At 38.4% G+C, this 26,712-nt stretch overlaps 1 protein-coding gene across 11 annotated transcripts in view; it reads right to left on the bottom strand.

Moving 5' to 3' along the window:
* ENAH (ENAH actin regulator) overlaps positions 1-26,712 on the bottom strand; it is a 145,255-nt gene that overhangs the window by 75,164 nt on the left and 43,379 nt on the right. For all 11 annotated transcript variants that reach the window (XM_044762828.2, XM_070501675.1, XM_044762829.2 and 8 more), the window contains exon 2: positions 459-624. In XM_044762828.2, coding sequence (XP_044618763.1) covers positions 459-624 — 166 coding nt within the window. The remainder of the gene's footprint in view (positions 1-458; positions 625-26,712) is intronic.

Raw genomic sequence — 26,712 nt, forward strand, 5'->3', positions numbered from 1 at the left:
CAACCATTATACCTACAATTTTTCTATCAGAGATGAATTTAACAATATTTTCTGAAACTATTCGCACTTTCAATTCCTCCCTCTAGCCCCATTCCAAATTCCTTTGACAGGAAATGAATTCCTTAAACACACAATCTGCTACTTAAGTGGTGTTTCACATTTTCGTTTGTCCTAATTTTACTTTAGATTCCAAAAGCTAGCTAACTAGCTGTAAGGCCAGAGGATCTAAGGAATATCCACAATTCAAACACTGGTATTCACAGTTTTGTACAATCGGTTCTAAATCTTCATCTAAATTCAGGCTTCATGAAAGGTGAAAAGGCTGGGCAGGCAAACCTATGACCAGTTTTTCCTAGAGAGACTGTTCCAACTACAGTTTTAAAGCACTACTTTATTTTGCTGAGTATACCAAGTCCTTTGTAATACTGGGTAACTTTGAGAATTTAACAGACCCTTACCTGATGGTCCTGAATCTTCCTGCCCACCACTCTGAATGTGTTGTTGCCTGTATGGTGATATATATGAACTCTGCTGAACCCAGTTGAGCCACCAGCTGGCACCCACTTCTTATTGGCATCATCATAAACCATCACAGCAGCTCTTGCCTGACAGATACTCTGTTCACTGTAAAAAAAAAAAAAAAAAAAAAAAAAGTAAACAAGATATTTAAAATACGCTAAGTTTCCCACAAAGCCAGATAAGCCCAAGTTCGCCAAACTAACAGTCAGTCAACAATTAGTGCTTTACTGGGTGCTGGAAACAACAGTGAACAAGAGAGAGGCTTCCCGCCCTTATGGGTACAGTCTAATGGGGAAGACAGACCAGAAAATCAAGTGTAATAAGGGAGTAGCAGAGCTCAGGAGCCACAAAGAGCACTTAGACAAGCAACATGAGGTGTTTTCTTCTAAATCTGAGAATCTAATACGTTCAATAAACTGAGCACAACTGCAAGTGTAAATTAATCTTACAGTTATAAATCAAGTATAATCTAATTGCATATACAATTATAACATTGGTGACCTGGTAGTGATGACCTCTCTTTACTTGCAAAATTATTTTTATCATCAGGCTTGCTTCAAGGCCTATATAACAAATTCTCCTAAGCTCTATCTGCTCCTTGAGATACGGAGTGGCCAGTGACAATCAATGGATGTCACTGTAACTAAGTCCTTGATTCCATCTGGGCAAGGTAACATCCCATGCTGCACATTTCTTCATTTAAAAATGAAAAAGTGGGGCTGGCCCAGTGGTGTAATGGTTAAGTTCACACGCTCCGCTTTGGTGGCCTGGGATTGACTGGTTTGGATCCCGCATGCAGACCTACGCACTGCTCATCAAGCCATGCTGTGGCAGCATCCCACACAGAAAATAGAGGAAGACTGGCACAGATGTTAGCTCAGGGCTAATCTTCCTCAGCAAAAAGAGGAAGACTGGAGGCAGACACTAGCTCAGGGCTAATCTTCCTCAAAAAAAAAAAGAAAGAAAAGAAAAAGTAAAATGAGATGATTTCTAAGGATCTTTCTAGATTTTAAGTTCTAACCTTCACAAATATTAAAGAAGAAAAGATCAATTCCATGACAGAATCTTTAAATCTCAGCTTCATCTCAATTATTTGTTACCAAATGAGACTGAGATACACAAATAAATAGAATGTAGAGATGATCTTAATTTCATATTAAGCAATATTTTCAGTTTTCAAATATTCCATACTACTACCAGGGAAAAAAAGACTGATTTGAATTTTACTTTATTTCATACCGTATTTTATTTTTAAAAAATCAAATACCAAAATTGAGCAACAGAAGAAAACATACATTAACTCTATGCTATTAACAATTAAAAGAACTCAGTCTCCATACAGAAGACTTCTCTGACGCCTGAGCATAGTGAACAAAGATGCTGCTAAGCAGCTCATCCAACCCCATCTTTAACAAAAGCGTTGCTCATTCCACCAACGTGAGCCCCAACGACCTTACACAGTAAATCATGTGGGTTCTTCCTCAATATTCTCAGAAACAAGAAGTCACTGCCACGCCCTCCCCTCTAACTCACCCTCTGCCCCATCTCTCAACAGTATACCTAAGTGTTTTACTCGACTTGTCACGTGACTTGATGACAGAAGATGGTGGGAGACCTAAAGAGGTCACAAGAGGAAGCCTTGAAATCCCTTCAGATTATTGGGGTCCTAACTGTACATAATTTCCCATTACAGAAATTACACAAAAACTAACTTGTAACAATATTTGTGCAGCGCAAACCCTGAAATAAACCCAGTGGTACCGACTAAATCTTTAGGCTGCAGCGAAATTTTTTGGTAAAATAGTTCTGGGGGAAAGGGAATAAAAACAAGCCCATGACTAAAGCTTGAATTATTTTTAAAAGCTTCATTAAAGAGCATTTGTCAGCACAGCAGTTGAAATCTCTTCATCACTCACAACAGAAATTCTTGTTAAGTGACAACATTTACATAACCCGATAGAAAGATTACACGAAACAAGCCGAGGCAAAGTGCCTCTTACAGGATACAATCCACAAAACAAATTTACTACTACTTGTAAATAACAATTCAATAAACAAATCGGTATATTAATATAGAACAGTCTTTTCCAGTTTTCAAAAGTTAGTATTTTGGGACATACACTGTTTCCCAAGGTTCAAGAAATAATGTCTCTTCAGGAAGTCCCAGTGGGATCAGACAAGCTAAAGCAATAGTTGAACCCCTATTTTATAAATTAGGTCTTTCTGTGCCTCAGAAAAAAAAGTTAAAAAAAATAGAGAGAGAGAAAGTCTAAAACCCGGAGAATTAGACATAATGTCCCAACTTTTCCCTCCATCCTTTTTTTCCCCATTGCTGTAGGGTGGGTTGCTGGAGCCATTCCAAATAGTGAAGCACAGAGTTAATTAAGCTTTGACTAGTGTTTAATCAATCAAGCTATATACAAACCACTTGGTCAGCAATCAAACGTCTGCCCACTTCGAGTTCCCTGGGAAGGCTATAGCCATGGAAACAAAGACACCCCCAAATAAACATATCTAAGTAGCCAAGAAAGGCCAAAACTGCAAAAATTAGGTGATTAGTTGATTCCTTTTCTAATGAAATGAAATCTTCAAAATGACATGTTAAAGATACACATCCAACTCTGAAATAAGCCGAGAAGCCAAGATCAAGGAAAGAAATAATAAGATGTGGCTAAGAGCTGAGGTGTTACTGGAGAAGCGGGAACCGCCACGTGGGTATGTGGCAAGCCGTGAAGGCACAGGTTAAGCCAAAATAACTCCGTGGTCCTGGGAGACCTCAGGCACTCAGAGAAGCCACATCAAGGCCCAGCCAGGAAGGGATGGCACTGCCCACTGGGGTTCTCAGTGACAAATGCAAATCAAATCTTCACGTTCCTGCCCACAGCATCTGAGGACCTCTCCTCCCTGGAGGCAGACGTCTTGTGGTACAGGAAAAAATATTTAGGCTTCGCCTCAGTTCCTGGCACAGAGCTCCTAAAATACTTGGAATCCCCTTGGTGTTAAGTAATTAGTAAATTACTAAGCTATTGGGAAAAGAGGCACTAAATCAGTTCTAAACGAAAATTTCATTTTATCACCAAATGCAACTGGTATTTGTAGTTGATTATACTTCATCTTCCCGATGTTCATTTTGGTATTTTAAAATGAAATATGGCATTAGAAGGCTAGAAAAGCTGGTTAAAAGGTCTAAAAATCATGACACTACATTACAATTTTTGTGGCTTTATCAGGTAGTTCATGTCTGAACACAGTCAAATTTCCTAAACAGGTATATACGATGGCAGAGAACGCTTGCCAAATTCTACTCTCACGGGTACCAGTGAACGAAGTGTTTCCTGGTGTTGAAGCTGACGGAGGATTGCTCGGCTATTCTTGAATATGCTATTTACTGAGGTTGCAATAAAGCCAGGTCTTTGAAAATAGCAACTGCCTTACAAAGACACCACTTGTTAAGGTACAAATATGACAGTGCCTAGTACATAGTAGGCACTCTTCAAATGCTTGTTCAGTGCATAATTTCACCTAACAAAATCCTACTCATCAAGACCTGGATCAAATACCATTCCTTCTGTTAAACCTTTCTGGATACCCCAAAGCCAGAATTAACTGCTCCCTCCTCTAAGTTCCCATACTCCTCCTCAACTTTCAACAAGGAGGACTCTCTGAGCACATAATATCTGAGCCATGGGAGGGTGTTGGGAACTTACCCCAAGGGCACTGGGAAGCCACTCGACGGCTTTAAGCAGAACATGACTTCCATTTTTAAAAGATGACTCTAGCCACTGTGGAGAAGGGATTCAAGAAGGAGGCATGGAAATCAAGAAAGGAAGCATGAAGATCAGTGTGAGATGTACGTATGGTGAGACCCGGACTAGACTAGAAACAAAGAGGGAAGCCTGTGGGTTAAATACTGGAAGGACGGCAGACAGGCTTTGCTAACAGAAGATGAAAGAGGAGGGGAGGAGAGGGGACAAGCAAAGGCAGGAAAAGAATTATGGATGACATCTGGCATCTTACTGATACTCCCAAAGTAGTACATGACATGTTGTAACATACATCACTACTCAAAGTCATGGTTCCAGTTCATTTATTCTTACATCCACACAAACATGTCTCACCATCTTTGAAAAAGGAGAATGTCATTCATCTTCAAATCCCCAATATGCAACACAGAGCCTGGTCTGTGGTGAGTTATTAAGGTCTGCACAATAACCTCTACTCTACTACCAACCACTTAGAAAGTTTGCCCTGAGAAAGAGTTAGCACCTCGTCTGTTTTGATACTGAGTCACTCGATGACCTAAGATGTCAGTTACTCAGAAGATAAAATATTAAGGAAGAAATTACACAAAAAAGTTGGGAGTTTTAAACACAGGATTTCCAACTTATTCTCTGATGTCAAATTTTTTGCTCAAGGCTGCAATTTTATAACACTTGAAGCATTAAAAAGGCTCAGAGGAAAGACAATGTTGGATTTCAATTCAGTTCCACAAATATTGTTCCACAGCTCCTAGGGGATAGTAAAATTGAGGTAGGTCATCTCCAATTATAAAAGATTATGCACTCAAACCAGAATAATAAACGTGCATTTTTCTCAAAAAGGAAAGTAAACAATAAACAGCACGTCCTATATTGTGGTAAGCACTAGCAGAGTCACGAACAGAGTGCTTTTTCTCTCAGTTTACCACTCTGGACTCTACTCATCCTGCAGACTCCAGAACCCTCCCAGCCCGTCACTCGCCCGTGCGCTCAGACACCAAGGCCCATCAATTCTACTCCTAAAGACGTCTAAACTCATTAGGTCCCTCTGTTCACAATGCTCAAAAGCTTTAATCTGGGCACTCCCTAGTTTCTCAACCGGATTATTTCGACAATCTCCTAACTGGTATTTCTGACTGCAATCTTACTCCCTCCTCTCATTGCTTCCAGAGGAATACTTTACGAAATCACCTCTGATCAGATCACTCTTCTGGTTAAGACACCCCAAAGGCTCACGTCAGGATAAACTCTGGCTTCCCAGCATAGCATACAAGGTCCCCAGTGAATTTGTCTCTGTCTTCCTTGACGTTCTTTGTTTGTTTCTTTCAAATGGTGTGGGCACATAAGTGTTCAAAATAGTCCAAAACCCCAACACTAGAGCCATAACAACTATGCTATACCTGCCCATATTCCTACTCCTCTGCACAAGCCTTTCTCTCTGCCTGACCCATCGGAACACGTCCTCTTTCCAAACACCTTCTAATACTGACTGTCCTTCAAAGTTTAGACACAAGTGTCACATCTTCTTGAAAGCTTTTCCTCTCCCGTCCAAAACAGGAACTCATTCCCTGTCCTCTTGCAACACTCTATGCATATCATCTCTGGTTGCCATTGTGTCTTTTCATCTCTCCTAATTAAGATCTGTTAAAACTTGAAACGTAGTAAGAGATATTAACTGTAAAAAGTAAAAATCTGTAAGCTTTGAGTAAGAGCCCCAAAATATGCCAGCAAAAGTTCCCTTTTCTGACTTCCAATGCCCAAATGGACAATGCGTCAAATTCTCTCCCTTCTGTCTATAAAACACACCATTAGCGCTTATAAAACTCAGAGCTAGTAAGCTCTAACCGCCCTGCACGGTCCACTCCCAGCAGCTGTCTACTTACCAAGAGGCAGCTGTGTCTGCGACCAAATGTATTCATCCCAACTGTACTCATAACTATGCAATTTAAATACCATACAAACGGGTACAATGCAAAATTACAGAAATTCTATGAAATTAGGTCGACAGTTTTGGAAAATTTCTATCAAGGTGTAAGACATATGTAAAAGATGGGGCATCAATCAAGTCTGGGAGAATTCTGTGCTCAGAACGCTTTGCTTAGCTCCAGGTTCTCTCTCCACTTTAAAGAAGCCAAAGCTGAAACTTTAGAGTAAAACATGGGCACGCCTTAGGAAAGAAAAATAATGTAGAATTCTCATCACCAGACCAACACTAAAAGCTTTACTGAAAATGGCTACAGAATTAACAAGTACCTTATAAAGTAGACTAAAGTGTTTAAAGGTATATGTTGTTTTTAAGGATACTAAACGTGAACTAGTTCAGTTAACCAACCACTATGACCAACACAGATCACATTAGAGATGAGAGCTTCTATGACGGGTACATTCATGAAATACTAAATAGCTTTCTCCTTTTGTATTCCATCCAAAAAGAAAAAAAAACTTGCTAAGATTCAGGATGGGTTAAAGCTGCTTTTAGTAACAATTAGGTGCTTGCTGTCCCGGCTCACTGACTGAGGGATACAGGGAAAACACCGTGAATGCCCCTGATAAACGGCAGGCACAAATAATGGCAGCAAACAAACTTATTTCTTGCAAGGCAGGAAAACTGGCTGGGAGGTCGCAGCTCCAAATATGCAGAAAGGCAAAACTCTGTCAAGACCACACATTTGTTATCATTCATCCTTCTACGAAATTCCACGATTAAAAAAAAAAGCAAAACTATCATAATCTCCCTGCTAAACTCTTTATCCCACAATATCCATATTCATGTACAAAGTATAAATGCAATCTAGTATGATAACTGATCCACAGTTACCAGAGAAAATGATCAGCATATCTAACGCAGGATAGCATGTTTTAGAAAACATTTCAGCAAACCTGTTGGGTTACCCTTTAGGAGGAAAAAAATCTCTTAAAACAGGGAAAAATCATTAGGTTAAGTAAAATGTAGAAAAAGTGCCTTAAAGGAGGCACCTGCTACTAGCAGTCATGCGTGTTTCAGAATAATGAGAGTATTCATTTTAAGATCTTTACGGTACCATTTGACTTGAATTATGAACACCCCTTACTTGAATAAGTAGAGAATGCACAAAATTCTATAAATGTGACGGCCAAGAAAAAGAACCTGTCTCTGTCAACAATATACCTGGAGAGAAAGGAACAATATAGAAAATAAAAACGCACAAATCCAATATTCTTAGAACCACAACAGAGAGAAGACAACTAGGCTGGAGTTTACAAAAGTTTGTGGAGAGAAAATAAATGAAATCATATTGAGCAGGGAGTAAAAAAAGACAGAAGAAACTAGTAAGACTGGAAAGACCCCGGAGGGGAGCCTGCTCACGCGCGCAGCCCTGCTGGAGCAGACCCGGCCTGCCGCTGAGGAGCACGGGCAAACGCAAGCCCTCCTCCTTTGCTGGGAGAAAGAAGACGGTAACAAAAGTAAAACAAATGTTATTTTTTTAAAAATTGAAACCAACTGTTTCGGGAGACTGCACTCTACAACTATCCATAGGTAAATATTTTCACAGCCTATGTTTCAAAGTGTCGCTTAACTGCAAACACAAAAATCATAACAAAATCAATGAGAGAAAATGTATTAATGGATCACTGTCTACAGTATCTAGTACAGACCGACATCTCCCCAGTCACAGTCATAAAGAATCCAAATCTCCTTACGTTACGAAAGACCTGAAACCCAGAGACAATTAAGTGACGTAGGTAATTAATGACTGAGCCAGTGATGGGATAATAATCATATGAATTATAAAAATAAATACTAATAGGAATATAGTACTTGATAAGTGCCACACACTGTTCTGTGTGCTTTGCCTTTATTAATTCATTATTCAATAACTTGATTTGGTAGATACCTGTTAATATTCCCATTTTACAGGTAGGAAGTTGAGAATAAGAAGTGAATTAATCTGACCAAGGACATACTACAGGAAGTGGCAGATTCAGAGCAGCCAGTCCACTTCAGAGTCCGGACTCGTGACCACTCTACTTGAATGAGAGTTAGAGTCCGTCTGTTGACTCTATTAGTTCCACAAAATTATCTCCTCCTAAGTTTTATATTATTTCCACATTATACTTTATGCTATTTTAAAGCTAAGGGAAGGGAATCTGTGTATTTGCTGAAATTGACGTTCTTGCAGAAATAAGCATGGGTTCTTCTGAAGATTTCACTGGGAAAATATCATGTTATACTATAACAAAAATATGTCTAGACTATCACAGCTTTTTTTTAAAGATAGCGCAAAACATATGCACAACATTAATACTTCGGGGGAAGTTTCCTTCAAGTAGAATCGCAACCTTCTTCAAAGAATTACATGAAAGCAAAATCTCTGGGAAGCATTTTAGGCACCAAACTACAAACACACACACACACACACACACACACACACACACACACACACAAATGAAGAGTATATAAATATAACACGATTTTTAAAACAAGTCATATGGTAGAACAGCACCCCCCATTCCATTATTTTAAACTACTCTGATTTTGTTACTACACAACGTATCAGTTTAGCATTACAGGGAGTACATGAACTTTAAAATAAATTAGCCAATTTGAGGAATACAACTCCCATTTTTCAAAAAGAATAAGTAAAAAGAAACAATATAAGAAACTTTATTTTCATCCAAGTCAGTGTAGCAAAGTATCGGCTAGAAAATGAAGATAAAATTTCAACCTAAGCTACAGAAAAAAAGATCCTTCCACATAAATGAAAACGAAGAGGGTTGAATATGAGTATGGATCGAACTAAGGGATGACACTGTAATTATTTACTAAAGTCTCCCCAACTAGATTGGGAGGGCAGGGACCATGTATTACTAAAATATTTACCTTAGCTGGGTGTTCAGCTCACTAAATTTCTCCTGAATCAAATACTTTGTGTAGAGTGAAGTGATGAATAAAAATATATATATACAGTATAAGAAAGCTCCATTTTGTGGCCAAGTTCTAGATGGTTAAAGTTGCCAGAAATCTCACCTTTAGATAAGTGGCTATTTTAGTGTCTCTAATTTTCTCAAATTGGGCACACCTATATTACAATCTGAATCTAAAATTATTGTAGAAAAGGCGAAAGGGCGGCAGACCCAGTGAAATCTGGTGTGGCAGCTTGTTTATCTTTTTAAACACCATAACGTCCCAGCATCTTAAATTACAACACTGCATCAGAGTTAACTCTTCCTTAAAGCAGTCACTGAAACAAGATTCTTCATAAAAACTTTGGTCTTCCACAAAAAGGCTAAAAAACAATATAACTTGGTAAAGTTTAACGAAACAATTAACTACTTAGGTATCTACCATTTGCCTTTTTAAAACAGTAGAAACCTCTCTCGTCTGATATAGATCTCTTTTTCAAGACAATTAAACTTAAAGCCAACTCCTTCCTATGTGCACCTGTACCAGGAAGCCTCTACAATAACGCCCAGAGCAGGGACTCAGACATCTGCACACTAACGTCCACAGCAGCATTTCTCAGAACAGCCCAGAGGTCAAAACCACCTGAATGTCCATGGACCAATGAATGGATAAATAAAATGTGGTCTATACATACAGCGGAATATTATTCAGTCTTAAAAAGGAAAGAATCCTGACATGTGCTATAACATAGAAGAACCTTCAAGATATTATGCCAAGGGAAATAGCCAGACACAAAAATACAAATATTGTATGATTCCACTTATACGAGGAACCTAGAGTAGTAGATTCATAGAGACAGAGAAGAAGGGTGGGTGCCAGGGCTGTGGGAAGGGAAGGGTGGGGAGCAACTGTTTACGGGGAGAGTTTCCATTTGGGAAGATGAAAAAGTTCTCGAGGAGGATGGCGGTGATGGCTACACAACAATGTGAATGTGGCTACGGCCAATGAACTGTGCACCTAAAAACGGTTAAAATAGTAAATTCTGTGTTACGTATATTTTACCATAATAAAAAATAAATATAATAGCTTCAAATAGTAAGAAAATCTAAGAAAGTTTTTGTCCTCCAAAGAATAAAAGTATATTTATTAAATCTCACTCGCATTTGAAGGTTGTATCTTAACACAAGTTTTTAAAAATTAATATTAATAAAGAAAACAATGACATTTTCTAGAATTGATTCAACTTGTTATAACATGAATATAGAAAGTTTTGCTACATCCTTTTACTTGAGATGTTTTGTTACTCTTATTGCTTCCTATAAGGCATCTCTTTGGGTTGTTCCTGATAACCCATAGCTTCCTAGCTGTAAGCTTTGTTTTAAAATTTCTCACTGCTCTATGTTCCTGACTCCTACTTTAAGTATACACCATAAGAAATAACTTAAATCGACTTCTTTCTTCCTCCCAACAACAACAAAAAGATGGCTCCCAATGATCTCTATCTCCTGGTATCCATGCCTTTGTGTAATCTCCTCCCCTGTGTGTGAGCTGGACCTAGCAACTTGCTTCTCTTCTACAGCAAAAGTTATGGAATGTCACTTTAAGGCAAATTTACAAAAAGACTGTGGCTTCCATCTTGTGGGAAAGGCCCACATGACAAGACTGACTGTAGGGTAACAGAGACCTTCAGTCCAACTGCCCGAAAGCAACTGAATCCAACCAATAACTAGGTGAATGAGCCTAGAATCAGATCCTCCCGTCTAGTGACTTCAGTTGAGAGTGCAGCCCTGGCCAACACCTTAACTGCACTTAAGAAACCCTGAGCCAGAGGACCCAGCTAAGCCATCCTCAGATTCCTGATGACAGAAACTGCGCGATGATAAACCTGTGTGTGTTGTCTTAAGCCACTAAGTTTTGCTGTAATTTTATTGTGCGGTCATAAATAACTAATACATCCCCCCCACACACACATACTCTTGCCTGTCCCCAAGACCTTAAACTTCTTTTCCCCCCATTGTATTGGTTCCAGGTGCACAACATAAGGATTTGATGTTTGTACATATCGTGAAATGATCACCACAGTAAGGCTAGTAAACATTCACCACCTCACAGTTATAAATTTTTTTTCTTGTGACGAGAAGCTTTTTTTTTTGAGGTCACAGTGCTTTACAGAGAACTTTCAAGATCTACTCTCTTAGCAACTTTCAAATATAAAATACAGCATTTTAAGTAAACTTCTTGAAAGCCAAGATAATCTCAGATTTCACATGCCCCACAGCACTTAGCAAACAACAGACACATAGGGCTCAGATTCTTGATCTAGCCATCCATCTTTTTTTCCACTGGGTTTGCAGTTTTCAAAGATTAATTTGCAATGCACTAGCTAACCCAAACTCTCATTAATAGCATGACAGCTCACAAAAAGTATACACATTTAGAATTAGTCACAAAGGAAAAAACATGGGGAAACATTTCACCTGGCATAATCCTCCCAACAAGAAATTTTTCTCAGAGCAACTCATTAGAGATTATTTCACCTGTTTCCTGAAGTTTTTTGCCTCATGATAGTTTTATCAGGTTATACAGCAAAGCAGCCCAAAGTACTTCCAAGCATTGCTGAGTTAAACATACCGAGTGTGGCTGATTTTAGCTATAAAGACAGCAGACAGGGCCAGGTTAGGACAGACGTGGAAGGAAAAACAGGCACAGTGGGGAGTGGGGTTTCTTTTCTTTTCCTTTATACTCTCACTTTGCAAGATTATTAACTTCCTGAGATCATAATTCAATGACCATGTGCGGGCAGTAAGGCAAAAGACAAGCACCATATGAGATCAAGAAAGAAAACTGAAGCAGATTACTGCAGGATCTTAACTTGTTTTTCTCAGAAATCTACGCAGGCAGGGTTGTGCTTCTGGTCAACTAAGGGCCACATGAGCTCCTTCCCGAATGACCCTCCCATAGATAAAACTGTAAACTCTGGGTAAAATTAACAGAACAACTATGCGAGAGTACTGAAGAACGATGGGAAGGAAGTCAACTTTTGTAGGAAACGAATGATGTGGGGAGAATTATCTGATTTTTACAGTTTTTAGACTGAGGACAGGTCCCAGTCTGTGCTACATGGGAGAGCTAAAACTTCAACAGAAAACCTCTTTAAGCTAGTCTTTCTACTTAAAGAACCAAAGAAGAGGGGTCAGCCCATGGCCGAGAGGCTAAGTTTGCACACTCTGCTTTGGCAGCCCAGGGTTTTGCCAGTTCGGATCCTGGGCGCGGACATGGCACCACTCATCAGGCCACGCTGAGGCGGTGTCCCACATACCACAACTAGAAGGACCCACAACTAAAACATACAACTATGTACTAGGGGGATTTGGGGAGAAGAAGGAAAAAATAAATAAATAAACTTAAAAAAACAGAACCAAAGAGAGTTCTGGGCAATCCACAGATGCTGGAAAACTGGAGGACAATTCTAAGGGAGAATGGGAGGGGGGAGGGAACACAGGTTAAACTCTGTGTACAAACTCTGCCTAAACATCTGATGACCCCTGAACGATGCACACGCAGAGTGCTTTCTAAGCAACTTAGCTAAGGCCAAAAGAACTGAATTAAAACCTGACCCGCTGCCCAAAAGATAGAATTTTCAGTTTAAGTCCAACCAAGTTATTTGCCTATTATAACAAAAACATCCAGCCTCTTCAGAGCACCGTAACAGAACCAGAGCACAATACACCATTTACAAGGTCCAGAATACAATGAAAATCACTCAACATTCCCGAGAGAAAAGACAGTTAATGGAACCCACCCACAGGATGAAGATGATGCAATGCTAGGCTTGAAAGCGGCTACAATAACCATGTTCATTAATATAAAGTAAAATATATTTACAGTGAAAAGACAGGAAATGTCACCAGAATAGCTTTTTGAAATACCAAATGAAAATTCTACCACCGATATTTACTTTTCCTTATTATTAAAATTAAAAATCCCCCGGAGGGGCTTAACAGCAGAATGGAGATAGCAGGGGAAACAACTGGTAAACTTTACGATTTATCAATAGAAATTATCCAGTCTAAAGATGAGAGAGAATAAAAGACTGGGGGAAAAATGAACTGTGGCTCGGGGATCTGCAGATCGATACCAACAAATCTAACATACATGGAAGAGTCTGAGACCAAAAAAAAGAAGTGAAGCATAAAGGAAAATATTCTTTAAAAAAAGAAGCCAAATAAAGACATTTTCAGATAAAAGAAAATTCTTCAAGATGAAAGGAAATGGTACTAGATGGAAACTCACACTCAGTATGGAATGAAAGCATTGAAAATGGTAAATATAAATTAGATTGTGACTGTTGAAAGCAGAAATTGTAATATCATCTTATGGCCTTTCAAACTGTGCCGACAGAATACACACGACAACTACAGCAAAGCAGGCTGGGGGAAGACAGCTAGACAGCCGCAAGGTTTCCACACTTTATGTGAAGGCTACAACATTAACTCTAAGTAAATGGTGAAAAGTTACGGACGTACACTCTAAGAACTAGAGCAATCCCTGAAGGAAAAGAAATGCAAAGAGGTACAGCTAAAAAGCCAGCATCATATGGAATTCTAAAGGGATTCCATTTACCCAAAAGAGGGCAGGAAAGGAGTAAAAACAGAGGCGACACTCAGAAAACAAATATTAAAATGGTAGACAGGAGCCCAACCATATCGATAATTATATTAAATGTTAATGACTAAATACTGATTAAAAAAATGGATTCTTTATTAAGGATCCTATTATACGCTCTCTTTAAGAGAGGCACTTTAAATATGTAAGGCTACAGATAGGTTGAAAGTAAATGAGTAGAAAATTGTATGTCAGGAAAACAATAAGCATAAGAAAGCTGGAATTTATATAGTAATATCAGAAAAAGTAGACTTTAAAACAAAAAGCAGAGATAAAGGACTTGTAAAAATTATAAAAGGGTAGATTCATTAGAAAGAACAATCATAAATGTGCATGCACCTAATTACAGTTTCAGAATACATGAAGCAAAAATTGACAGAATTATCATTTCTGCAACATATAAGCCTATCAAGTCAACACCTTAAACTTCTACAATCTTATATGTCAATTATTTCTCAACAGAGTGGGAAAAAAAACTGACAAAATTTAAGGAAGAATGACATTTCCACAGTATTAGTTGCCAATTTTAACACTCCCTCTCAGTAAGTGATAAAACTAGACAATTAACAGAAGGACACACAAAAAATAGTACACACAGATCTGAAAACTCAACCACTTTGATTTAATTGATATTTTAAAAACATTATACCCAACAATGCAGCATACACATTCTTTGCAAGTACACATAGTATGATCACCAAGACAGATGATATGCTGGCCCATAAAAAATTCTCATAAATTCAAAATAACTGAAAGCATACACACTATGTTCTCTGATCACAATGGAATTAAACTTGAAATTAACCAAAAAGGACAACCAAAAAAATAAATGTGGAACTTTTAAAACATACTTCTAAGTAATGCATGAGTCAAAGAAGAAACCACAAGGAAATTAGGAAATATTTCAAATTAAACCATTATGAAAATATGATCAAGAAAAATCATGAGATGCAGCTAAAGCAATGTTAACTGGGAAACTGATAGCTGTAAATGCTTCTTTTAAAAAGAAAGCTCCAAACCAATTGTCTAAGCTTCCCTCTCTTAAGAGGTGAGAAAAGAGCAAAGAAAGCCCAAAGGAAGTAGAAGAAAATAACAAAGAACAGGAATCAGTGAAATAAAAAACAGTAAGAAAAATTAAAATTCCTGGCTAAACTGCTCAAGAAAAGGAGAGAACACAAATTGTCTAACGGAATGAAAGCGCCCTTATCACTACAGATCCTATAAAAATATTAAAAGACTAGTAAGAGAATGTGATAAACAACTTTATGCCACTAAATTTGACAAATCTGATGAAATGGAAAAATTCCTTGCAAAAATAAATGGATACAAGATAAAACAAAATCTAAACAATTTTATCTATTAAAGAAATTATAGAGCTTCCCACAAATAAAACTCCAGACACATAATTGCACTACTGAATTGTATCAAACATTTAAGGAAAACACAGCATCGATTTTATACAAACTCAGAAAATGGAGAAGGAAACATTTCTAACTTGTTTTATGAGACCAGCATGGCTCTAATACCAACACCCGACAAAGATATTGCAAAGAAAGAAAACTACATTATCCTTCAATAACCCAGATGTGAAAAGTTATTAAAATACTGTCACATCGAAATTAGCAACATATTTAAATAATAATGTATCATGATGAAGTAGACTTTATCCCAGGAATGCAAGGCTAGTATAACATTTGAAAACCAAAGTAAGTCACCATACTAACAGAATAAAGGAGGAAAACTGTGCATTGCAAAAGATGCAGAAAAGGCACAGGATAAAATGCAGTATCTGTCATGACAAGAACTCTCGGCAAACCAGGAACAGAAGGCAATTTCCTTAATGTGATAAAGAATATCTACAGAAACAGCTATAGCTAACATCACACTTAATTGTGAAACAGTGAACTCCGTCCCCTTAAAATCAGGTACAAGGCAAGGAGGCCCATCACCACTTCTAGTCAACATGGTAGTAGCAGTCCTAGCCTTCGTACTAAGGAAAAAAAAAAAGAAAAGAAAGAAACAAAAGACACATCAGAAAAAGTAATGGCCTCTAATTACAGATGACAAATTATTTATATAGAAAATCCTAATGAATCTACGAAGCAGCTTCTACAACTAATAAGTAAATTTAGCAAGGTCGCAAGATTCAAGTTTAATAAAAATTAATTGTATTTTTTATATAGTAGCAGCAACCAATTAAAAAGCAAAATTTTTTTAATTCCGTTTAAAACAGTACCCAAAAAGTTAAATACGTAGGAATAAACTTAATACCAGATGTGCAAAATCTCTATGCTGAAAATTAGAAAACACTGGTAAGAGAAATCAAAGAAAACCTAAATAAAAATATATACCATGTTCATATATTGGAAGGCTCAATATCATTAAAATGTCAAGTCTCCCTCAAATTAATCTATGGATTAAATGCAATTCCAAAGAAAATCCCAAGAGGTGTTTTTCTAGAAATTGACATACTGAGTCTAAAATTCATACGGAAATGCAAAGAACACAGAATATCCACAACTTTGAAAAAGAGGAATAATGTTGGAAGGCTAACACTATACAATTTCAAGACATTATAAAGCTACAATTAATTGGGAGAGTATGGTACTGGCTTCAAGACAGACAGATATATCAATGAAACAAAATAAAGTCCAGAAAAAGACTGACACATATATGGACAATTGATTTTTTGCGAAGGTAGAAAGGCGTATTAGTGGAGAAAAGATAGCCTTTTCAATAAATGGTACTGGTAAAACTGAACAAGCATATAGAAAAATGTGAATCTCAACCCCTACCTCACACCATACAAAAAAATTAAGATATACTTAAACATAAAAGCTAGACTCATAAAACTTTTAGAAGGAAACGCAGGAGAATATCTTCATGAGCTGAGGGTAGGCAAAGGTTTCAGTAATAATCATAGAAGCAAAACGTAGGCAAGTTAAAATGTTCTCTCATTAAAAAATACCTTTAAGAAAACGCATACGTATGGTACATGAATCACATCTCAGTAAAGCTGCGACAGAGAGGAAGGAAGGGAGGGAATACATGGGCAGGGCACAGATGAGAAAAAAAAATCTGCAAAACATAAACCCGACATGTATCCAAGACGTATTTTAAAAACTCCTGCAACTAAAGAACTAAAAGACAGACAACCAATAAAACACTGGGCAAATAATTTGAACAGATGTCACAAGACATGATATATAAATGTCGGTAAATCCATGTGAAAGTGCTACACATCATTAATCATCAGGTAAAAACAAATTAAAACCACAGTGAGACGCCACTACACACCCACCAGAAAGGCTAGAATGTGGCACAACGGTAACGTCCATACACTGTCAGTGGAGCATACAGTAAAATGGTTCAACTCTGAAAGACGATTTGGCACTTGAACAGAACTAAACATACATTCGCCCTCTGACCCGTCAATCCCAATGCTGGGTATTGCCAAAAACTGGAAAGAGCCCAGGGATCCATCAACAGAATGCACACACAATTTGTGGTATATTCACACAATGGTACATTACAGAGCAAGAAAAACAAACAACTGCTATGTGCCACACCAGAAGAAATACACAAACATTACACTGTGAAGGAAGCCTTACACAGGAGTATCTATTTTATGATTCCTAACAGATGAAGTTCGGCAACAGGAAACACTAACTTACAGTGGAAACCAATCAGAACAGCAGTTGTCTGTGGGGGAGAGGGGCGACAGTGAGATGGCATGGGAAGGAGCTTCAGGGAATGTTGCCATCACCCCAGAATGTCCCATATCCTGAAAGGTTTGGGTTCCATAGGTGTGTGAGTCTGTCAAAACTCACCCAATGCTCTGTGCATTTCACTGTAGACATTTTACTGCAAAAGGAAAAAATACTGTATTACTGAACCCTACTTAAATGATACACGTATTGAAATATTTGGGAAATAGAGCACTGATGACTAACTCACTTTTTTGAAATGCACCAAAATAAATAAATTATATACAGATGGATAGACAGATTGATAAAGCAAGTACAGTAAAATGTTAATGGTAGAATCTAGATTGTGGGTATACAGATTTTTACTGAATAATTCTTTCAACTTTTCTGCATGTTTGGAATTTTTCATAATAAATTGTTGGGGGTGGGGGATATTAACCAAATGTTCATTCCTGTGCAGCCTTCTCTATAAAGGAGCTAATTATGCACAGATTTCACACGCCTAATAAAAATTATATAATATAGTACATTTTTATATCTTCATTAATAAAAAGGAAAGACAAAAGACTGGCATGTTTTATTTCTGCATGTTCATTCAAGTAAGAACTCTAAAAATTTTGAACTGAATGAGTTGAGACACAACGTGTAGATGAAAATGTTTGGCAAGTTGTGTAGTGACTAACCTCCTCTCCTTGTCACTCAAAACGCACACCACCACCGGCAGGACCACCACCACCACCGGCTTAGATTAAACAGAGCCCATACTCATATTTAACACTAATACCTGTTAAAAAGTGCCCAAAAGGTATTTAAATTCCAGACTTCTCTCCTTAGCTCCAAACCCACATAGACAACTGCCTAGTATATTTTTCTACCTAAATATAACAAACGAACCTCAAAATGCAACCTATTTTCCTCCCTCACCCTATCTGCTCCTCCCTCCCTATTTCCCATCCCAGGTGAAGGATCTGAAAAAACCCTACTGTCTGGCCCCAGCTAGAAACCTGAGTGTCACTCTAGACTGCTCCTCTGCAGTCATCCCCACATCAGCCACCAAGCCCTGTCAATCAACCAACCAAATCGCTACTAAAACCCCTCCATTCTGTCCCACAGCCGCTGCATTAATATATAATTTCCCGGATTACTATCGGGGCCTCCAAAATAGTCTTCCTACCTCCACCACTCCAGCTAGGAGCCCCATAATTAGCACTTCCTGATCAAGGATAAGCAAGCATCTTAATATTATCTAGAAAATATGTCCTACTGTTTCTGCATAGGAGACTCTAGTTGATAATATTTTAATCAGGACCTTTTACAAAATAGATGTACATTTCTGCTGGCTTCACTAATCTCATTTTCAGGTAAACTGATAAAGACAGTTTATCCACATTACAACATCACTTTTGTAGTTAACGCCAGGTGACAATGATAATCTTAGATTTCATTATAGAACTGTTGCTAAGCATACGTATGTTATGGAAATCATTGATACATGGACTATACCTTTTTCCGCTCACACAGCCTGTAATTCAACAAGGCTTCACATTTCTCTCTGAGATCTGAACATCAGTACTAGGTTCCATAAGGCACAGAGTGGGTATCCTTAGAAGTGCTGGAGCCTGGGAGTCCAGCATTAAACCTGAGTGAATTTCAATTCCAGCTCTCTCCTTTCCATGCACACATCTGTGTGACCTTAAACAAGTTGGTATTTAGCCTCCCTAAGCCTCAGTTTCCTGATGTCTAAGCGGAATAATAACAGTACCTACCTCCCAGAACTGTTGTGAGAATAAACCATGTACTACAAAAAGCACTTCAAGTATCTGGCACCTGATGGGCACTCAGTCATGTCAGCCATCGTTAGTAGCAGCAGCAGCAGCATTTTGGTAAATGGGCACAGCAAATAAATGGGGTCCCAGAACCACAAGTGAGCGCACCACCAACAAACATAACATCTGATGTGTCGACAACAAGCCTACTGATCCACAGTATGCATGGAGTCATCTTTTGACAAATTCAAGAACTGGAACTTTGAGGCCAGCCCGGTGGCGCAGCAGTTAAGTGTGCACATTCCGCTTCTCAGCAGCCTGGGGTTCGCCATTTCAGATCCAGGGTGCAAACATGGCACCGCCTGGCAATAAGCCATGCTGTGATAAGCATCCCACATATAAAGTAGAGGAAGATGGGCGTGGATGTTAGCTCAGGGCGAGGAGGATTGGCAGTAGTTAGCTCAGAGCTAATCTTCCTCAAAAAAAAAAAGAACTGGAACTTCGCACTTGGGAGACTGGTACGTGGAGAGTGAGCTTGATCAAGTTCCTGTCATCTACATGCCAATGGGGCTTTCTTCATTTCTACTCATCCTTGGGTAATCATTTTATTTGGTAGCTATTACAGGCTACAGTGGGTATTTACGGATCTGGGGATTCACAATGGCCTTGAAATGTCGCCAGCACACTGCTACAAATGGCTGCTGCTTGGCACATCTCTACGGGACTGGAATACACTTCTAACTTCTTGTTTCAATTTAAGTTAACCGCTACTGCATGTAACTTAAGAATTATGGACTCTTCAAGTCCTAAGAAGAGGCTATTTGTTAATTTTTAACATCTGAATTAAAAGTCAACTTAAAGTAAGATATATATGAATACGATATTCAGGTACATTGGATACTTAGTCAAACTGATTATAAACTCATGTTTCTCATGCTTAAAAATAACCACTTGAGGAAAGCCTGGTTTTCCTATTTTCCTAAGCAAACTCTTAATTTTCCAAGAGCATTTCTTGGACATTCATGTTTCCAGACCAGATATTTATAAAGTTTGGCAAAAACTTCCAACATTCACCAACTGCCAACTCCTGCTCAAAACTACTTTAGAAGTTGTGAAATTCTGTCCTGACAAACAGTCTGTCCACTACAGCTGAGAAAGCACACTTCTCTCCTCTTTCTCCATATCTAGTTCTTCCATTCAGACCAGGAATTCAGCCCCTAAGGACGATTTATCCCATCACCCTTGGCACAAATTCGCTAAATCAAACAAGGTCAGCATACCTTAGCTCTGAGGACTAGACTGTGATGACCACCACAAAACAAGAATTCCAGAAAAAGTCTATGAAGATTCCACATGACAGCCGAGTAGACTTCAATACGCATACCCTAAAGACATCTAGCAACTCTAAAGAGCCTACAGCAAACAAATTTCTTAGAAGGTTCCTGTTTCATATTAAAATTTAACGAGTATTTTGCAATTCACTCCACTATACAGCCTGTTTTCATATCATGTTGTCCCCAAAAGGTTTTTAGTAAAACTGACGTTCTGGGTAGATACGCTGCAATTGTCTATGGTCTGCTCCACACACTAGGACACACGGCATGTCCCTGAGGCGGGTCTAAGTACCCGAGCAGTATGAGAAGATGGAAGCACCAAAGAGTGCCGTTAAGTGCTAAAGAGGAAGACTGAATTTCAAGGTGAATACCAAACCTACATGGAGACACTGGGAGGTGGAAGAAACTGCATAGCTGCAAAGTCAGCAGTCGTGTGATTGCCACTGACAACAGCATACACATGATAAAAGCTAAGAGTGACTTAGGAATCCCTAGCATATAATGTTCTGTTCACACACTCTGGCAGCGTGCTCAGGAAGTAATAATAGCACAGCATAATCAAAGAGAATTCCTGGCCGTAATCTGAAAAACTGGGGCCAGCTTTATCATTCGTCTTCAGACAAATACAAACTGCATGACCTTCAACAAATTTTGGAATTTCTTGTCCTGTACTTCTACAAAATGTTCAAATAAGGTGTAATGGTAATTATTACACTTTTTTTTTTTAAAGCTGCGTGCCTAGAAGGCCTTAGTGCTGTGCTTTGCTGATAATACCAACAAAGTGCAGTTATGAACAAGCAATGGTTGCGGAAGAGGCTGTCTGCTGGGACCTAGAGAAGAAGTAACCAAACTAACGTGCCCTGAGAGTCCACCTGTTGTGCTCACGTTGTATCAGCTGTGAAGACTCTCTTCTCCAACCACCTGAAGCAGCAGCTGAAAGAGTGGACGTGTAAGAAAAGCCAAGATGAGCCTGGAAATGCCGACGTGATTTCACCTCGAGAACCAACTACACTGCCTCCCTGGCAGCCTGCTGGATTCAAAGTTTAACAGCAATCTGTTCTTAAATGGTTGTGAAAAGTGATAAGCATACGAAATATTTATTTTTTTGAGTGAGGACATCTTCAAGCAGTGCACAAAGTCTCAGTTTCTTGGACTGCTTCAATGAAATTACATCATTAAAATCTACTACATCTTGTCGTTCCCACTGGGGCAACAGTCTGTCTTCTCTCCGTTCCTTTAATCGCGATTCCTGAACGTCCGGAAAGCCTTCTTTGCCCCACCCTCTTGTCAACTGTTACTGCTCAATCCGCATCTCACAGCTTCCATCCAAGGAGTCTCCCGGGACTGGCCTCTTTCACACCACCCCTCCGGGAGGCCCCACAGCCCTCCAGGTATGCTCCCACCACGTGCAGTCCTAGTGCAGACGGCTGCAGCACCTCTCTCTACAGTGTTAACACTGAAGCAGATTCAAGTAGTTGCTGAATGTAAACGAACCAATGGATTACACTGCCCAGCATGAAACACGGACAACCACTATTTTAACCTTCTTAAACTTTTTTTTATTAGAGATCACCTCCCACAAAAATAACAGGCAATTTTGTATTTGAAGTCAATGGGAAAATTTCCCTTACTTTATAGACAGCTTTGCTAAAAGCTTATAATCAGTGAATGTTAGAAACTATATATGTACTAAATAAACAGAGAATTGATATAATTGAGAGAAAATAAGCATATAGAAAACAACACATACGGTGTCGATTTATTGAACTGAAGCTTGAGAGCACCTCAGTCTTAAAACTACCGAATTAATCACAGCACCAAGGTTCAAACTAAATATTTCTCCTCATCAATTAATTTTAATCAGATGAAGTGTGAAAATGAAGTTGATTTAATGAAATACACTTTGACATAAGTAGTTGGTCACACTTACTCCAATTCCTAACAAAATGAGGAGAAAATGCTCCCAGCTTTCCAACAGAAAACCCAAAGCCAGTCACCTAATCATGAAATGCACCCTGTCGTGACAAGCAGGAACCTAAAACAAGGCAGGCACTACTCAGAACATTCTCCAGTACGATGTTTATACCCATATTCCCAAGTGTTAGCTTAATCTTTTAACTTTGCAGCAGCTGACTATCAGCTGGCATAGGCTCTAAATCCCGATCCTATTTCTCAAAGCAATTCACATACATCTCCAGGCAACAGCTGTGTAATTTTTATAGTACGTCTAAAAATATAAAGTTCAAAACATTCAGCGAGTTTCATCTAACATTTAGGAATATGACTGAACGAGAAACACAGTCAACTCAATTCATGTTAAAGGAGTAATTTAGCAGAAGGCAACATTCAAAATGATGAGTAATCCAATTCATAAAAAATTAAAATGTTTATGGGCTGCACTTTAATTTTAGAAGCGCTCCCTTTTTTCCTCAAGATATGTAATGGCTGCGACTGTACTTAAAGTATTCTTTTTTATTACTCTTTCCCTACTGCTAAAGAGGACATTCTTCTCGGCTAAAAATTTAGAGACCACAGGTTTCTCGATATCCTGACGTAACTGTGCCCTCCCACAACTGTGACTGACACAGTCTTCTGAAACTGGCTTACTCTGTCTTCCCTGACCGGCCTCATAAGCCGCTTAGCTGCACAAGGCTCATGCCATCTTTAATACACTGTTTAACTGTTTATACTCATCCAATAGCACTTAAATTATACAAAACAGACGATGAATAGTCTCCAATTATCAAGCCTGGAAGGAGTGATTCGGCTTATGTATTTGGCTCTAAATCAATTGTAACAGCTTGTAGGAAATTTAACTTATTCGGTCTAGGAACATAGTTGAAAGCTTGATCTCACAGAGAGCAATTCCATTTCAAAAGCCGCCAAAGAAAATCATCATAATTAAGTGATTGGACAGCAAAAGCTTAAAGATTCCCCTTTATCTTGCAGTTGGATAGGCTATTCCTCACACACAGCTGCCATCTGAAGACTTCAATCTTTCTCTAGATGTTCAAATGAAAACCAAAATAAAACATCTGACGAGTAAGATAAAAATGGTAAATCAGTTGAACAAGTGGTCCCAGCTGTCAGTTGCACTGTTTCTGTCATTCTGATGAGAGGTCTAGACAGAAGACTTCATTCAACCCCCTTCTCATCTCTCCTCTCCTTTCTCCTACACTCTTGCACCATGGAAGTGGTCCAGTCAAATGCTAGACACCATTCCTACACCTGGGACACATGCCCAAAGTAACCAGTTTCTGTTTCCGTTCTGCCAAGAAGCAAGCATCCTACCAGTGGTGATGGATAACAATTTAAACATTAAAACCAAGTTAAGGGGCCAGCAGTGTGGCCCAGTGGTTAAGTTCAGCATGCTCCACTTTGGCTGCCAGGGTTCGGTTCCCAGGCACAGACCTACACTACTGGTCAGTGGCCATTCTGCGGCAGTGACCCACATACAAAATAGAGGAAGATCAGCACAGGTGTTAGCCAAGGGCTAATCTTCCTCAAGCAAAAAAAGAGGAAGATTGGCAACAGATGTTAGTTCAGGGCAAATCTTCCTTAACAACGACGAAAAAACAGCAAGTTAAATCATTACCCATAGAAACTCCATGTTTTGTAATGATGGTAGTGCCTTGGAACAAGGTTAATACTGAAACAAAATACAACCTGAACCGGAGGACATTACACCAAATAAATAATCTTTACTCATCAAAAAGGTCATGGTTAATAAAGACTGAGGAACTGTCCAATATTAAAAGAGATGTGACAACGAAACCCAACACGCCATCTGAATTTATCCCTAGACCAGAAAAATATATATATATATATTTTTTTGCTACAGTAAAACCGCACGAAATATTAGCAGATAATACATAAGGTCTACTAGATATATTCTAAGATCATATTCTACTGAGACCTGGATCTGAAATCAACCTAACTTTTTATTTAAATCTGTTTAATCAGTGGCATTTTCAGAATTTCCCTCTGCTTAATGTTTTTTATAATTATTAACATTATTATTTAGTCATATGCTTCTATATGACCTCAAACTTCACAAAATCTCTGCCAGGTCAGTATTCTTAATTTCCTTTTTGAAGATAAGGAAACAGCTGCAAAGAACTGAAGGAAGCTACCTAGGAGCACCCAGCTGAACCAAAAGCGTTCCATCTTTCAAACAGTGTTTCATGCACTAATGTCTCATGGAGTAAAGTGGAAGGGAATTAAGTTGTTCAACTTACAAGAGTATTTCTATACTCTAAGCATCAAAATTTTATTTTTACTTACTACTTTAATCATTGGAAAGATAATATAAATTATACAATATCCTGCTGTCATCTACAAGAAAGAACCCTACACAAGAGTAAAGAGAACAGGAAACAAAGTGAGAAGGAGGAATGAAGGAGAAGGAGGGAGAAAGGGAGTAAGAAAAAGGAAAAAAGAAATAAAGGGAAATACAGAAAGTATACCCACAATTAAAGAAAACAAAAACCCTAGATAAGATCAACTTGACTGGGTGGGGGAAACACCTCTCCCAAGAACATGGAAGTGTCATAAAGTCCTTGTCTTATTAGAGAAGATACAGACAGTGGTAAACTTTTTAAACTAATAAAAGCAAATAAGCATATATATGTTTTAAGTTAAGAGCAAATGGCTAAACACACACACAAAAAGAATGGATAACTTTTAAACCAACTGAAGAAAATTCCACCTATCCAGTGGAAAGCAGGAAGGGGTAGGGAGGGACAAGAAAGAATAAAAGGATGGTAGAAGATATAAAAGAAAGTTGATAAGAGCAACCTTAATACCTAATAAAGTATAAAGTAAGGCAAAACTATAGAAGAATGGCAGTTAACAGAATAATAGAAAGAGAAAAGTCACTATTAAACTACTATTTGATTAAAGTAAAAATCAACGGATGCTCAACACTGGGTTAGAAGTTGTTGGATATTGACTCAGTCTCAAGCATCACTCCACAGACCACGTGGTAATTATAAAGACACGGATGCTTCTAACCATGGAGAGATCTGGCGGATACCATCTTAACAAAACAATCAAACAACATCACAGTATGAGGGAAAACGGCCACGACAGGCCTCCAGATGATGGATTGAGAAGAACACAACATAGCTGTTTAAAATAATACTCTTGCCTCAAAATGGTTAGCCTGAATCTACTCACGCAGAAACAATCAAATATATCCAAAATAACGGACATTCTACAAAGCAAATGGCTTGGCCTCCTCAAAATGGCAAAGTCAAGAAAGAAAAAAAAGGCTGAAGAACCATTCTAGAATCTAGATTAAAGGAGACTAAAGAGAGAGGATGACTCAATGTAATGAATGAATGCAGGGAGCGGGGAGAAGGGCGATGAAGAGTATCATTGAAGAAACTGAAGAAAATCTGGGCGCACAGCATATTAGATAACAACATGGTACCGCTGTTAAATATCTAGACTATGATCACTGTTTTGTGATTACGGAGGAGTATGCCCATGTTGTTTACATTTAGGGGGTAAAGTGCCGTGTGGAACTCTCAAATGGTGCGCCAAACACACAGATACACAAAGAAAAATTAGTAAGAAAGCAAATACGGAAAATAGTAACAATTGGTGAATCTACATGAAGAGCACATTAATTTCCTTTGTAATATTCTCATAACTTTCCTAAGGGTTTGAAATTTTTCCCAAAAAAGGAAATCAAAGAGACATAAAGAAGAGGTTACATACTGATGAAAACGACAGGAGAATAAGATCTATCCACCCTAAACAAATTCACTCTAAATAATATGCCTCAAAATATACCTAACAACTAAAACAACTGTAGGGAAAAATCAACAATTATTCTTAATTTAATCTACTCTGTTCAGACCTGATAGATGAAGCAGACAAAATATAAACAAAAACACTGAAGTGTGGAGCAATACAATTAGAAGGCTCAAATTAGACATACACAGAACTCGGCCCCAACGGAATAGAAAATACCTATTTTTTCTAGGCTATCTGAAACACTTACATAAATAAACTATGTATTAGGCATAAAGGAAGCCTCATTAAATTACAAAGAGTCTATTTACAAATTAT

Source organism: Equus asinus, chromosome 30 (assembly GCF_041296235.1).
Source record: "Equus asinus isolate D_3611 breed Donkey chromosome 30, EquAss-T2T_v2, whole genome shotgun sequence".
Classification (NCBI taxonomy): Eukaryota; Metazoa; Chordata; class Mammalia; order Perissodactyla; family Equidae; genus Equus; species Equus asinus.